The sequence below is a fragment of the Bos javanicus genome, chromosome 3, assembly GCF_032452875.1.
Source record: "Bos javanicus breed banteng chromosome 3, ARS-OSU_banteng_1.0, whole genome shotgun sequence".
NCBI classification, from domain to species: Eukaryota; Metazoa; Chordata; class Mammalia; order Artiodactyla; family Bovidae; genus Bos; species Bos javanicus.
Genome location: NC_083870.1, coordinates 82148398 through 82162056, shown reverse-complemented (window position 1 = coordinate 82162056; position 13659 = coordinate 82148398). Strand labels below are relative to the sequence as shown.

Below are 13659 nucleotides of genomic sequence, written 5' to 3'. Positions count from 1 at the left end.
ATTTGAGTATCAAAATGATGGTGATGAAAGGAAACCAGAGGTAACTGAGATCCGTCATTTCCATTTTAAGACTGACCTTTAATTTGCGAGATGGCATGAAACAACTTTAGCTGCAGATGGCCTTATCAGAGATGACTGCCAGCGAGGCTCTGGTTTAAGGGTGTCAGTGGCAGCGGGAGCCACACCAGGGCGTCTTGTTCATGAACCTGCTCCTCAGGACTGCACTTGCTCCGCCTTTGCCTGGCTCTGGGAGGGGAGTCTGGAAGCCACCTGGTGTTTGTAACTGAAGTCTGCTGCACGCAGCACCCTCTGGACCTATCTCCACCCTAACAGGGGAATGAGGCAAAAATAATTGAAGGGTATTTGGCGAGGTTGTGGGCAGAATGTCCTCATCAAAACAACACTGAAGATCTGCTTTGAGTGTGGGTGTGGGTGGGTGTTTGGTCATTCACTTTTTCACATAGGGCGACGACAACAGGAATTAACCCCGCTTCTTCATTGAGAGGGATCATCCAGGCAAGATCTGTTTTAGTTACTCGGGTGACACTGTAGCAGCTTCAGGTTGGACAGACTATTTTGGGGACCCTTGACTGCTTTCTGGACACCCTCGCTGAGCCAAGTGGTGGAAATGAAAGATGAGTGATTTTGATGAATGGATTTCTGGGAAATACAGAAAAATGGAAGAAGGTCCTCTCCCTCTGTTGACTTTTACTACGGCTCCCTACTATGACCAGAAACCAGGAACTAGTGGATTACGGAAGAAAACCTACTATTTCGAGGAAAAACCATGCTATCTGGAGAATTTCATCCAGAGTATATTCTTTTCCATAGACCTAAAAGACCGCCAGGGAGCCTCACTGGTGGTTGGTGGAGATGGGCGGTATTTTAATAAATCGGCAATAGAGACAATAGTGCAGATGGCAGCTGCCAATGGGGTTGGTATACGATAAGTATTGCTATGTTTCTGGCTCTCCATATAACCTCTTAATTCTGCAAAAATATACCCAAGTACAAAGATTTGTATGTTGTATACACCTCAATGCTACTAACATCCGATTAAGTTTGATTGTGACTTCAGAGATTGTATATTGTGATATTACCCCCGAAATTACACTTGTCGCATTGGGATTTGGAGATGTAAACTCAGTTTCTTATGCTCTGTGCCTGTTGCTTGAAAATGTACCTGTTGCTTTTAGACATTTAAAGCTCACCCCAGCCTTAAGCTGTCTTATCTACATTCTAACCAGTTTTGAGGGGCACTCTGTCCTGCGTAGGAGGCTCTTAGGAGCCACGGAGAGAGGGAGATTTTGTTTTCTTTCAATGGCTTCCTTGTTGAAGTTCAGTCACTTGTCAAACAGGAAAACAAAAGCCAGGGCACGCTGTTATTTGTGGATCCTGGTAGTCGTGCAGAAATGCTGGGAGAGAACTGGAAAATGTTAGGTGTGAGCCTTCCAAGAGGACCTGTTAGAGGGGAACCCACTTATAATGACCTTGGATACAAAGAAGTCCTGTGTGTGGTGAATTTGTGCAGCAGGGTAGAGATAATAACTTCTGTGAGCCTATAATATAAGGAGGCTCTGCTAAAGCTCTGCATTGTGAAAAACTGTGTTGGCTGAATTAACCAAATCGGAAGGAATCTTGTACCAGGAAGCATTGATATTGATAATCTAACAATTTGCACAGTCTCACTGATTTACAAGAAGGCAGGCATCAGAACATTGCTGTTTTTGCTCTGCAAATTCCTCCGTGGGACCAAAACTACATTTTTAGTGTTTTGGATTACACTTAGCAATAATTTGGAGCACATAGTCCTTCAGTACTTATAAATTTTAAAACTTTGTTTTATTTCCTTTCTGGAAGTGATTCTGAGAACATAAAATTTAACATTATAACCAAGTGCGTTAAGCATTTATTTTCAGTGTATTTTAACAATACACTAAGCAAGTGTGATTGCAAAAGTCAAATTAAAAAAAAAAGCATATGTTAGTTACCAAATTCTATTTAGAAGAGTTTCTACATCCTATTGTTGTTAATGTGAGATTCCCTTTGTACTCAGTTTCAGAATCTGAATGCTTCTCATATAAAATTTGCTGATAAAGCACTCAAATATGAAATTATGATGCATACACATTTTTAAGATAAAGTGTGACATGCTGTAAATTTCATCTTTGAGGAGAGCTGCAAAGGCAATGGTATTGAGATGCTTTTAATCTTTTGGGAGAGAACGAATGAAACATTATTTCTCTGCATATATCTAGATTGTTGAGTGAATCTGGTACACTGTCCCCTTTGCTGTGATATATTTGGCTTCATTTCATTTTTGTGCAAAGCAGAAGGATGTGGAAGGGGTGGTAGGAATGTGTAATTCAGGCAGACCCTGCAGACTTTCTCAGATTTACGATCTGAAGGTTTGCTAAATAATGCATTTAAGTGCTAATAATTGACTAAATATGGTAACTGCCTATTTGTTAGAGCTGTGGCAGCCCAAGCAATATTTTCAAGTCTTTTCAAGGACATTCCTTATTAAAAATAGTGTTGCATTTGAAGCACTTGTGCTACGCAGCTGAATTACGTAAAACGCTTAGTGGACCGATAAAGCACTTTCATCTGATGAAACCTATCAAATCCTATTTAGTTTGATTTCTTTTTCTAACATACCCGAAGTTCTATTTTAACATCCCTTTGATTGTGGGCAGAATTTAGGGAGGCAATCTAAAGGAAAGATAATTTATTGCCACAGATTTTGGTATTAATAGAAGTCAGGGTTCTTTCCTCAGTTTTGTCAATACCCACTATACCCATGAGCCAATTCTAAGAGAGCTTTTCAGCCTGGTGAGCTACATGGAAATAATTTCATTTCTTCCCTTTAGTACGCTTTTATCTGGTACGTTTATGGATAGTAGAATACACTTTGCCTTTCCTTTTATTTGCACAGAGCTGTCTGCAGTTACAGGCGATTTTAATGTACAAAATAAAACATTGGTAGGGTCTCATTTATGGTACTGGTGTCTTATTCAGTCCCCAGAGATTTATCCTTGAGATAATTTTAGAAATGAGAATAGAACCTGTATGTATGACTGGCAGAGCAAAGAAAATGGAACCTTTTGTTTGTTTGTTTGTTTTGTGTTTTGGGGAAACATAAGCAAACACCAAGCCCTAGTTTCAACTGAAAGGAATATTTTAATGTTTGCTCCCTGTCGTGGTTAACTATAAAATGTTGAGGGAGAAGGAGGTATCCGGTTTAGCAGCAGGACTTGGGTTACACAGAAGGGAGCGGTGGCCAAGAGTAAGGGCAGGAAACGCTTTTTGGTGAAGGACTCTCGGTGCAGGGCTGAGGGCTGAGGGGGTGTCTCTACGTTGGTAGACATTTGGGACCCAGGGAAGGTTTTTTTTTTTTCCCCTTTTTTGTGTTAAAGTGCATTTGTGTGTTAGTCACTCAGTCATATCCAACTCTTTGTGACCCCATAGACTGTAGCCTGCCCAGCTCCTCTGGCCATGGGATTTCCCAGGCAAGCATACTGGAGGAGGTTGCCAGTTCCTCCTCCAGGGGATCTTCCCTACCTAGGGATTGAATCCGGGTCTCTTGCATTGCAAGCCGATTCTTTACCACTGAGTCACCTGGGAACCTCGTTGTAAAGTATATCTAACACAAAATTTGCTGTTTTAACCATTTTTAAGTATGCAGTTCAGTGGTATTCATTACATTCATAATGTTCTGCAACCATCACCACTGTTTCCAGAACCTTCTCATCATCTCATCTAAAACTCTGTACCCACTAAACAGTTAGTTTCCATTCTCTTCTTCCCCCCATCCCCTGCCAACTTTGGTTCTTCTTTCTATGAATTTGCCTCTTCTGTGTCCTTCATATAAATGGAACCATCCAATACTTGTCCTTTTCTGTCTGGCTTATTTTACTTAGTGTAATGTTCTCGAGGTTCACCCATGTTGTGACATGTATCAGATTTTCCTTCCTTTTAAAGGCCAAATAATATTCCATTGTATGTATATACCACGTTTTGTTTATCCATTCATCTTTCAATGGACGTTTGGGTTGTTTCCACTTCTGGTTATTGTGAATAATGCTGCTGTGAACATGGGTGTGCAAATACCTGTTTGAGTCATTGCTTTCTTTTTGTGTCTATACCTAGACGTGCACCTTCTGGATCATATGGTATAGGGAAGGTTTTTGAACAGGGAAGGAACACAGTTAGAACTATGGTCTAGAAAGCTGAACTAGGTGCGCCTGGTAGGTCAGATAGATTCAGTGAGATAGAGCAAAGGAGGTGCAGGTGGGAGAGAGGCAGGGGAGATTGAGTCAGGAGCTTAACAGTGCTCCAGACATCCTTAAGGGGAGGAGGACAATAGAGTAATATCTCCCAAATACCAAGTTGAAGATGAATGTTCTTGAGCAAGATTCATGGGAAAGAATCTGCTCGGGAAGGTCAGCTATTCCTATTCTTGGGCTCAAGAGAAAGAACCTACCATGGGCTTCCCTTGCTTCTCCTGATTTTCTTACTGTTACTTCCTGGTATAAACCTCTCAGTCTTGGACCATTACTGAGTGCAGATTTCACCATAAGGAATGGTAGAATTATGGGGTGACCTGTGTGGTGTGGCTTAATATTCATTTATTAGCTTCCCCTTCTATGTTAAGCACATACAGGATCGAAGTAGAAGTCAGTGTGCTTGATGCACAAACACAGTTTTCATATTACTCCACCAGTCACTGTGGCTGCTTAAATTGCCATCTCTAAGCTCCTCTCATCAAAATTATGGAACCGCTCAACCACAGAGCAGTTTTCATCAGAACAGCACCCAGAAACTGCCAGAAGCGTGAGATGTTACCATTTCCACTGTATTGAGTCAGGGAGTTACCACTTCCTGAGGGAGGCAGGACATAAGAAATATATTAGAATAACAGAAATTGTTCAGGGATAGACATCCAAGAGCCAAAAGGGGCCTGGAATGAAGCGGCTGCTTCCTGGGAGGTGGTTGATAATGGAGAGGTTTAATTATAAGCCAGTCAAGCTGTTAGTGACCTACAGGAAAGTGACAAAGCTAACAATCCCAGAAAAACCTCCCCCGGGAATCCAGGTATCTTATTGGCACGTTCAGTATTAGAAATGCATCTTCCACCATCAAGTCATTTCTTCAACTGCATTTATCTTGGGTGGGGCAAGAAGAAATAGCAACTGGAAAACTTAAATACGTCCCTGTGTCTTCAGAGGGGAGGGTGGAAGAAGGGCACAAACTCCTCTTTTTTAAAATCTTTTCATGAAGCAATCACATTTCTAGTCAGAGGTACTGACGGAATTCTCTTCTTTTCCGACTTGCAACATGTTGAAACAGATATAAATTACAATCATTTCAGTAAGGAGCTGTGCTTATAGATACCGTCTGTGAAAGATATGGGCAGGTGAGTTAAGAACCAGCCTGTAGCTCCTTCATGTAGGTGGTCCTGGCTGGTTTACCCAGTAACACTCCCAGCATTCCCTGCCTCAGGCCCAGGAGGAAGCCCAGGTACACCCTAGTGTGGATAGGTGTGTTCTGCTTTGAGGAACCCAGTGTGTTAGGTGTGACATGTATACACTACCATGTGTGAAAGAGCTAGTGGGAAGCTGCTCAGGGAGCTCAGCTCAGTGCCCTGCGATGACCTAGAGGGGTGGGATGGTGAGGGGAGCTCCAAGAGAGAGGGGGTATATGTATGCATAGAGCTGATTCACTTCATTGTACAGCAGAAACTAACACAGCATTGGGAAGCAGTTATACTCCAATTAAAGAAAAATCCAAGCTTGAATGGCAATAAATTTGTGAGATACATTTTATAATATTTCTTCATACAAAGTTTGCCCCTTTTACTTTTTTAGATATTTTAGTTTACAAAAGCCTCCTCTTTGGGTTAGAATTCCTTTAACTAGTCAAATTTATAGTCTCTTTTCCAATTTGGATTGAAAGTATGATTGAAGTGGATAAAAATGTGGGTTTTCCCACAGATTTATAAGGTATCCAAATTATGAACCCAATCTGGAAAGGCCCTGTTTTCTTTTCTTGCCACAACCTTATAGCACTCCCAGATCATACACTATAAAGTCCCCCAAAACTATCTGAAGAAATGGCTTTTGTTCAGCAATGCTGATTCTATTTCAATAATAGTATTACTCAACAGCAACTATAAAATACTTCAATATAATAATACTAATAACCCAAGCTGTTAGACGTTCATTAAAGGGCATCATTTTGGGTCCAGTAGAATATTTCTTTGTCCATCTAGCTGTTCTGGCGTCACTGTGCGGTGGCTCTGGATTTATTGATGTTAAAGTGTGTATTCTGGCTTTCTTCTAGATTGGTCGCTTGGTTATTGGACAGAATGGAATCCTCTCCACGCCTGCTGTATCATGCATCATTAGAAAGATCAAAGCCATCGGTGGGATCATTCTGACAGCCAGCCACAACCCAGGAGGACCCAATGGAGATTTTGGAATCAAGTTCAATATTTCCAATGGAGGTGAGTTTGCTGTCATTTTAAGTACAGCCAATGTTATGTTCTTTAGGACAAACCCATAACCTAGGCCTTGGAAGGTCAGGATTCTGGTTCTCATCCTTAGCAAGAGAGCTTTTTGTTTCCTTTTGGTGAAAATGAGATGCTTCTCATTTTGCCATACCTGAATATGAGATGCTCTGCATGAATGATCATTAACATATTTTCTTTTAGAAAATTCTGATACTTTGCTGCTTGCATGATGGCATGGCAGATGCACTAGTGAAGAGGAATTAGTTGATGAGCTTTGTGTTCTTTGTATTTCCATGTCAGCTATACAAAATGACCTACTCTTTGCTGTTCGGTTTCCAGGTCCTGCCCCGGAAGCAATAACTGATAAAATTTTCCAAATCAGCAAGACCATCGAAGAATATGCAATTTGCCCTGACCTGCATGTAGACCTTGGGGTTCTGGGAAAGCAGCAGTTTGACCTGGAAAACAAGTTCAAACCCTTCACAGGCATGTTCACTCTCCTCCTCTCTTGCCCACTTCTAGCTCCAACTTGAAGGATTTGCCTTTCAAGGTTTTAATAAAGTGGGTCTTTATCTCTGGAAAGATTGTGGTCACCAAGCATTGCATGCATAAATTAGCAGGTCTGGAATTGGGTCTGGGGGTCTAGAGACCTGGGCTGTCTGGGCTCTGCTGGGGATGAGCTGAGGGACCTTGGGTGAGTCAATTCTAAATCTCTCAGCTTCAGTTTTCATACCTATGAAACATACAGCCTTGACGAGAAGACCTGTGACATCATGTTCATAGCTGTCTTTTATTGAGCTTTTATTATGTGCCAGGCTCTTCAGATGCATTATCTCATTGGATTCTTACATTAGCCCTGTGAGGGCAGCACTGTTACTATTCGCTTTTTCCAGATGAGAAAACAAAGGCAGAGAGAACTTAAGGAACAGACTCAGGGTCACATCGTTGGTGAGTGGTAAACCAGGGTTCAAATGCAGGTGTGAATGCACATAGCCAGTGAGTGGCAAACTAGGGTTCAAATACAGGTGTGAGAGATTCCAAAGCCTGGCCCTTGACTTCATTTTCAGTAAAATCAACTTAGACCATTTTGGGGGCTAAATTTAAACTCACTGTATAGCAGCTGTGGTAAACATTTTATTGTTGAATGATAATGTATAATGATAATGGATGAAATACATGTTTACAAAGTTATTCATATTAATACAACAAGGATGAGATGGTTAGCAGCATGACTTGTGTTTGGACTTTGCTCTCACGTGTATTCTTTCATCTGGACTGCAAGTTTGTGGGATGCATTTTGTGTTTGAACCTACCCAGAAGGACAGACAATTGCATCCCAAGGAAGAGGAAGGGGTGCTTTGGTATATCTTGAAGACATTATTAGGGTTTAGAAAATACCAGTAGAGAATTTCTTAAACATTTCATGTTTTGAAAATGTTCAGACCCCTGAAAATTCAACAAGACTTAGTTCTTATGTTTGTTTTATTCCTTTAGCAGTGCATGTAAAAAGTGATTCATTAAAAAATTTTTTTCTCTGCTTTTTACCATTAAGTCTTAATGGCAATGGGCCTGGAAAAAGTAAAGTAGGTGTTACCTTTTCTGTTATTTTTTGACACTAAAATATACTTCCTGGAGATGAATCAACATGGCAGTAGAGCAGTTTACCATCAGACAAACCTCTGTCAAAATTCCTCAGTGTGCCACATCCCAGCTGTGTGGGCAAGTTACTTAATCTTTCAGAAGTTGAACTTGCTCGTCTATAAAATAGAACTGATAACATTTACTGCTCAGGAAATTTGTGTTAGTTTTGAATAAGAGATCATGTAACAGCCCTGGCACATTGGAGCTGCTCCATAAATGTCCTTTTAAGGTAGCAATTGCATGTTTACAGCCATATAATCATTTCAGAGGATAATATTTCAAAAAGTGTTTAGTTCCTCCATCTTTTAATGTTGCTTGTTCTCACAGTGGAAATTGTGGATTCGGTGGAAGCTTATGCTACGATGCTGAGAAACATCTTTGATTTTAACGCGCTGAAAGAACTGCTTTCTGGTCCAAACCGACTAAAGATCCGTATAGACGCCATGCATGGAGGTATGGAGCCCTTTCTCTTCTTTTCTCTCAAAGCTATGAAGCAGCTCTCAACTTTGTGTATCATGATGCCTTAACAAGCCTTTTCTTAAGGCTGTCTCTGGCAGCGTTTACACCATTACTTTCCAATCATTTCAGAGTAATATTCACAGATAAAATCTAACTGTAGGCAGCAAAAATTCCTCATGGTAAGGTAGTGTGACGGTCAGTGTTTCCACATTAAGCAGCAGGTTTTGAGTAACATGCAGCTATTTTTGTGGACTCTCCCTCCCCCTCAGAAGATGCCTTGGATTCTTCCTGAACACCCCCATCTATTCCCAGGGGGAGCCATGGTTTGCTAGATCTGATAAATGTGCTCCTGAGCCCCACACCCCAGTTTCCTGTTCCCACACGCGCCTTTTCTTAGAAGCTGACCAGAGCACGCTGAGGGTTCAAGTCAGGAGCAACAGGATGTATGTCTCTCCCTCTTCTTCCTCTGTGGGTTTTGTGGCCAGATCAGTAGAGGTGGCAGCCGTCACCGAATCAGAGCCGTGAGGTTCTCTTGATGTAGGAATATGGGAACTCCTGAGCCCTTGGCTTGTCTATTTGTTTTGTAATAATTTGGAAGTTTAGGATCTTTTTCTTAAAAATATATTTATTTGCTTCTTATTGTTGGCTGCATCAGGTCTTACTTGCAGCACATCGGGACGTTCCTTGTGGCACACAGGTTTCTCTCTAGTCGTGGTGGGAGGCTCTCTAGTTGAGGTGTGCGGGCTCAGTAGTTATGGCACGTGGGCATAGTTGCCCCGCCACATGTGGGATCCTGGTTCCTTGACCAGGGACCAAACCCACGTCCCCTGCATTGGAAGGTGAGTTCTTAACCACTGGGCCACCAGGGATGTCCCTAGAATTTTAGAATCTTTGAGTGGCAACGATTTTCCCTGGTGCTGGAATCTATCTGCCTGCCTAGTTGGGGAAGACTTTCTGCCTGTGCTTGAACCGTTCCTATGATCCTGTCCAGGTCCTTCTATTACACTGCAAAATCTGTTAGAAAACTTCTCCTGGTGGCCTGAAATGGTCTGTCTCTGGAACTTCTTCCCTTGGGTCCTAACTTGCCTCTGGAATCTCATAGAATCAGATCAGATCAGTCGCTCAGTCATGTCCAACTCTTTGCGACCCCATGAATTGCAGCACGCCAGGCCTTCCTGTCCATCACCAACTCCCGGAGTTCACTCAGACTCACATCCATCGAGTCAGTGATGCCATCCACCCATCTCATCCTCTGTCGTCCCCTTCTCCTCTTGCCCCCAATCCCTCCCAGCATCAGAGTCTTTTCCAATAGTCAATTCTTCGCATGAGGTGGCCAAAGTACTGGAGTTTCAGTTTTAGCATCATTCCTTCCAATGAAATCCCAGGGCTGATCTCCTTCAGAATGGACTCGTTGGATCGCCTTGCAGTCCAAGGGACTCTCAAGAGTCTTCTCCAACACCACAGTTTAAAAGCATCAATTCTTCGACGCTCAGCCTTCTTGACAGTCCAACTCTCACATCCATACATGACCACAGGGAAAAACATAGCCTGACTAGACGAACCTTTGTTGGCAAATAATGTCTCTACTTTTGAATATGCTATCTAGGTTGGTCATAACTTTCCTTCCAAGGAGCAAGCATCTTTTAATTTCATGGCTGCAGTCACCATCTATAGTGATTTTGGAGCCCAGAAAAATAAAGTCTGATACTGTTTCTACTGTTTCCCCATCTATTTCTCATGAAGTGGTGGGACCGGATGCCATGATCTTCATTTCTGAATGTTGAGCTTTAAGCCAACTTTTTCACTCTCCACTTTAACTTTCATCAAGAGGCTTTTTAGTTCCTCTTCACTTTCTGCCATAAGGGTGGTGTCATCTGCATATCTGAGGTTATTGATATTTCTCCCGGCAATCTTGATTCCAGCTTGTGTTTCTTCCAGTCCAGCGTTTCTCATGATGTACTCTGTATATAAGTTAAATAAACAGGGTGACAGTATACAGCCTTGACATACTCCTTTTCCTATTTGGAACCAGTCTGTTGTTCCATGTCCAGTTTTAACTGTTGCTTCCTGACCTGAATACAAATTTCTCAAGAGGCAGATCAGGTGGTCTGGTATTCCCATCTATTTCAGAATTTTCCACAGTTTATTGTGATCCACACAAGTCAAATGCTTTGGCATAGTCAATAAAGCAGAAATAGATGTTTTTCTGAAACGCTCTTGCTTTTTCCGTGATCCAGCAGATGTTGGCAATTTGATCTCTGGTTCCTCTGCCTTTTCTAAAACCAGCTTGAACATCAGGAAGTTCACGGTTCACATATTGCTGAACCCTGGCTTGGAGAATTTTGAGCATTACTTTACTAGTGTGTGAGATGAGTGCAATTGTGTGGTAGTTTGAGCATTCTTTGGCATTGCCTTTCTTTGGGATTGGAATGAAAACTGACCTTTTCCAGTCCTGTGGCCACTGCTGAGTTTTCCAAATTTGCTGGCATATTGAGTGCAGCACTTTCACAGCATCATCTTTCAGGATTTGAAATAGCTCAACTGGAATTCCATCACCTCCACTAGCTTTGTTCGTAGTGATGCTTTCTAAGGCCCACTTGACTTCACATTCCAGGATGTCTGGCTCTAGGTGAGTGATCACACCACCGTGATTATCTGTGTCGTGAAGATCTTTTTTGTACAGTTCTTCTGTGTATTCTTGCCATCTCTTCTTAATATCTTCTGCTTCTGTTAGGTCCATACCATTTCTGTCCTTTATCGAGCCCATTTTTGCATGAAATATTCCTTTGGTATCTCTGATTTTCTTGAAGAGATCTCACAGAATGGGCCTCCTTTATTCAGACAAAGGCCATTCTGACTTTTCAAAACATTCAGCAGCCATGCATTGAGTAGCTACTACGTGTATGCTTGGGGGTGTGGGTGTAGTCAGGGATTCTGTAGACACTTCCTTCAAAGAGCTTGTGATGCTTGAGGAGATGAAGTGGGTAAGAAACCAACCACTTCCAGGCCAGCAAAATGAGGGTTAGATAAAATTTCAAGTATTCTCCTTGGGGTGTGGAGGAAGGCGCAGTTTGAAGGTATCAAAAGAGGTTTTCTGGAAGAAGTGGCAACCAACTCAAGCTTTTATGAAAGAAGGATGTAAGGTGGTGGAAACTCCAGTGATATGCCAATGCATAAAAGATGAAAAGGAGATGTCACATTAGGGGAATGAGCAAAAGCCTTGGCTGGCTCGAGTATGGGGCTTATGATGGTGTATTTCCTAGGAGAAGCTGGTCTCCAAGCTGACTTCTTTCTGCAAGCCTTTCAGTTGTTCCTCAAGAGTCTCAGTTTCTATGCCCCCTCATAGCTCTGACTGCCTTGTCCAAATTCTGGGGTGTGTCAGTAGCCTCCTTATCATGCCCCCAGTGGGAGACACGTATTCTATATTGTCCTGACCTCTGCCGCATATATTGGAACCTTCCTTGGTTGAAAGCATTTAGAGATGAACGTTCTTGATCGTAGCACTAAGTGTCACTGTGAAGTATGTGACGGGTTTGCCCTGTTGTGTGTTGTTACTATGTTTTTGTTTGTCTGTATCCTTTTAATCAGCTTGTTGGATAGCTTGATAGAGGAGAAAGATTAGGACTCTGAATCCTAGCTCTCACTCCTACCATCTATGTAAGTTTGGGCAAATAGCCTCCCCTCAGAACCTCAGTTTTCTTATCATAAATTGGAGGTGGTAATAGTAATACACAAGCCTTTATAAAATATGGGCTGTTGCTTGTTCTCGGTGCCTCATATCTATTAACTCATTTAATTCTCACATCTACCCTATAAAGGTAGCTTTACTATTATTATCCTCATTTTGCAGTTGGAATATATGGAAGCACAGCAGAGATATTAAATAGCTTAAATAACTTCCCCCAAAATGGTACAGCCAATAATTGACAGCTGAGATCTGAACCCAGACACTCTGATTCCAGAGTCCAGGTTCTTAAAGCGCTAAGTTGTAGCACCTCATGGGCCTTTTTGAAGGACTGAGGAAATGTTTAAGAAGCACCTGTGTAGCAGGATCTTCATAAAGCTTCGCTTCCTCCCCTTCTCCCACTCTTTCCTAATCCCTCATTATTCCTACTTGTAGAACTTTCTACTCCAGACTCTCTGCGGTTTGTGCCATTTTCCCTAGATTGCCTCTACCTAGTCCCCAGTCCTCACCTTCTGTAATCAGTTTCATTTCTGGTTCTTCATTTCATGCTCTGCATAGTCGTGGGACCATATGTGAAAAAAATCCTCTGTGAAGAACTCGGCGCCCCTGCGAACTCGGCAGTGAACTGCGTTCCCCTGGAGGACTTTGGAGGCCACCACCCTGACCCCAACCTCACCTACGCAGCTGACCTGGTGGAGACCATGAAGACAGGAGAGCATGATTTTGGGGCTGCCTTTGATGGAGATGGGGTGGGTAAAAATGCATTTAAGTGAACTCTGATGCAGGCCAGGCCTAATGTGCTAAATGGGGGGAAAGCAGGCCCTGCAGCCTGGAGTGCAGTCAAGCTCCCTCACTGCACCTGGAGTCAGGGCTCAATTATTAGAAGACCCTCTTGACAGGATGACTTGAAGTGGAACCATGTGTCTAGTGTTTGCTGAGGAGGGCAGGGTGATTGGGGCCTGGTTATCATGTCATGACTGATGCTCCATGAGCTGACTGGGTTCTCGATCTCCATCCTTAGGTAGATTTTTGCTCTTAGCCAGCAGCTGGATCCTTCTTCAATCTCTGGAAAGGGTTTTGGCCATATGATATACCCATCTATTCATCACATTAGCTGAAAGATGAAACTATAATGAGAGAATTAACAGTTTATTCTTTAGCTACAGTTAATATTTGAAATAAACATGCTCTTTTATTTGCACTGGTGAATATGTAACAGACAAGGAGGGACAGTTTCTTAGAGATAGTAAACACTACACATATTTACTTGCTTAAAAATATATTTTGGTGGTTGCTATTGTTCTTTAACATCAGCTGGAATTCATTGTTTCCTATAAAATAGGTTTTCCAATATTAATATTTG

At 42.1% G+C, this 13659-nt stretch overlaps 1 protein-coding gene across 2 annotated transcripts in view; it reads left to right on the top strand.

Moving 5' to 3' along the window:
• The window catches only part of PGM1 (phosphoglucomutase 1), a 67577-nt gene that overhangs the window by 28454 nt on the left and 25464 nt on the right, over positions 1-13659 (top strand). Inside the window, exons 1-5 of one of the 2 annotated variants that reach the window (XM_061411727.1) lie at positions 157-935; positions 6343-6505; positions 6851-6997; positions 8480-8605; positions 12855-13045. In XM_061411727.1, the coding sequence (XP_061267711.1) occupies positions 636-935; positions 6343-6505; positions 6851-6997; positions 8480-8605; positions 12855-13045 (927 nt within the window). In that variant the 5' untranslated portion in view covers positions 157-635. Of the gene's footprint in view, positions 1-156; positions 936-6342; positions 6506-6850; positions 6998-8479; positions 8606-12854; positions 13046-13659 lie in introns of those variants that run through there. The other variant, XM_061411728.1, reaches the window with a different exon arrangement.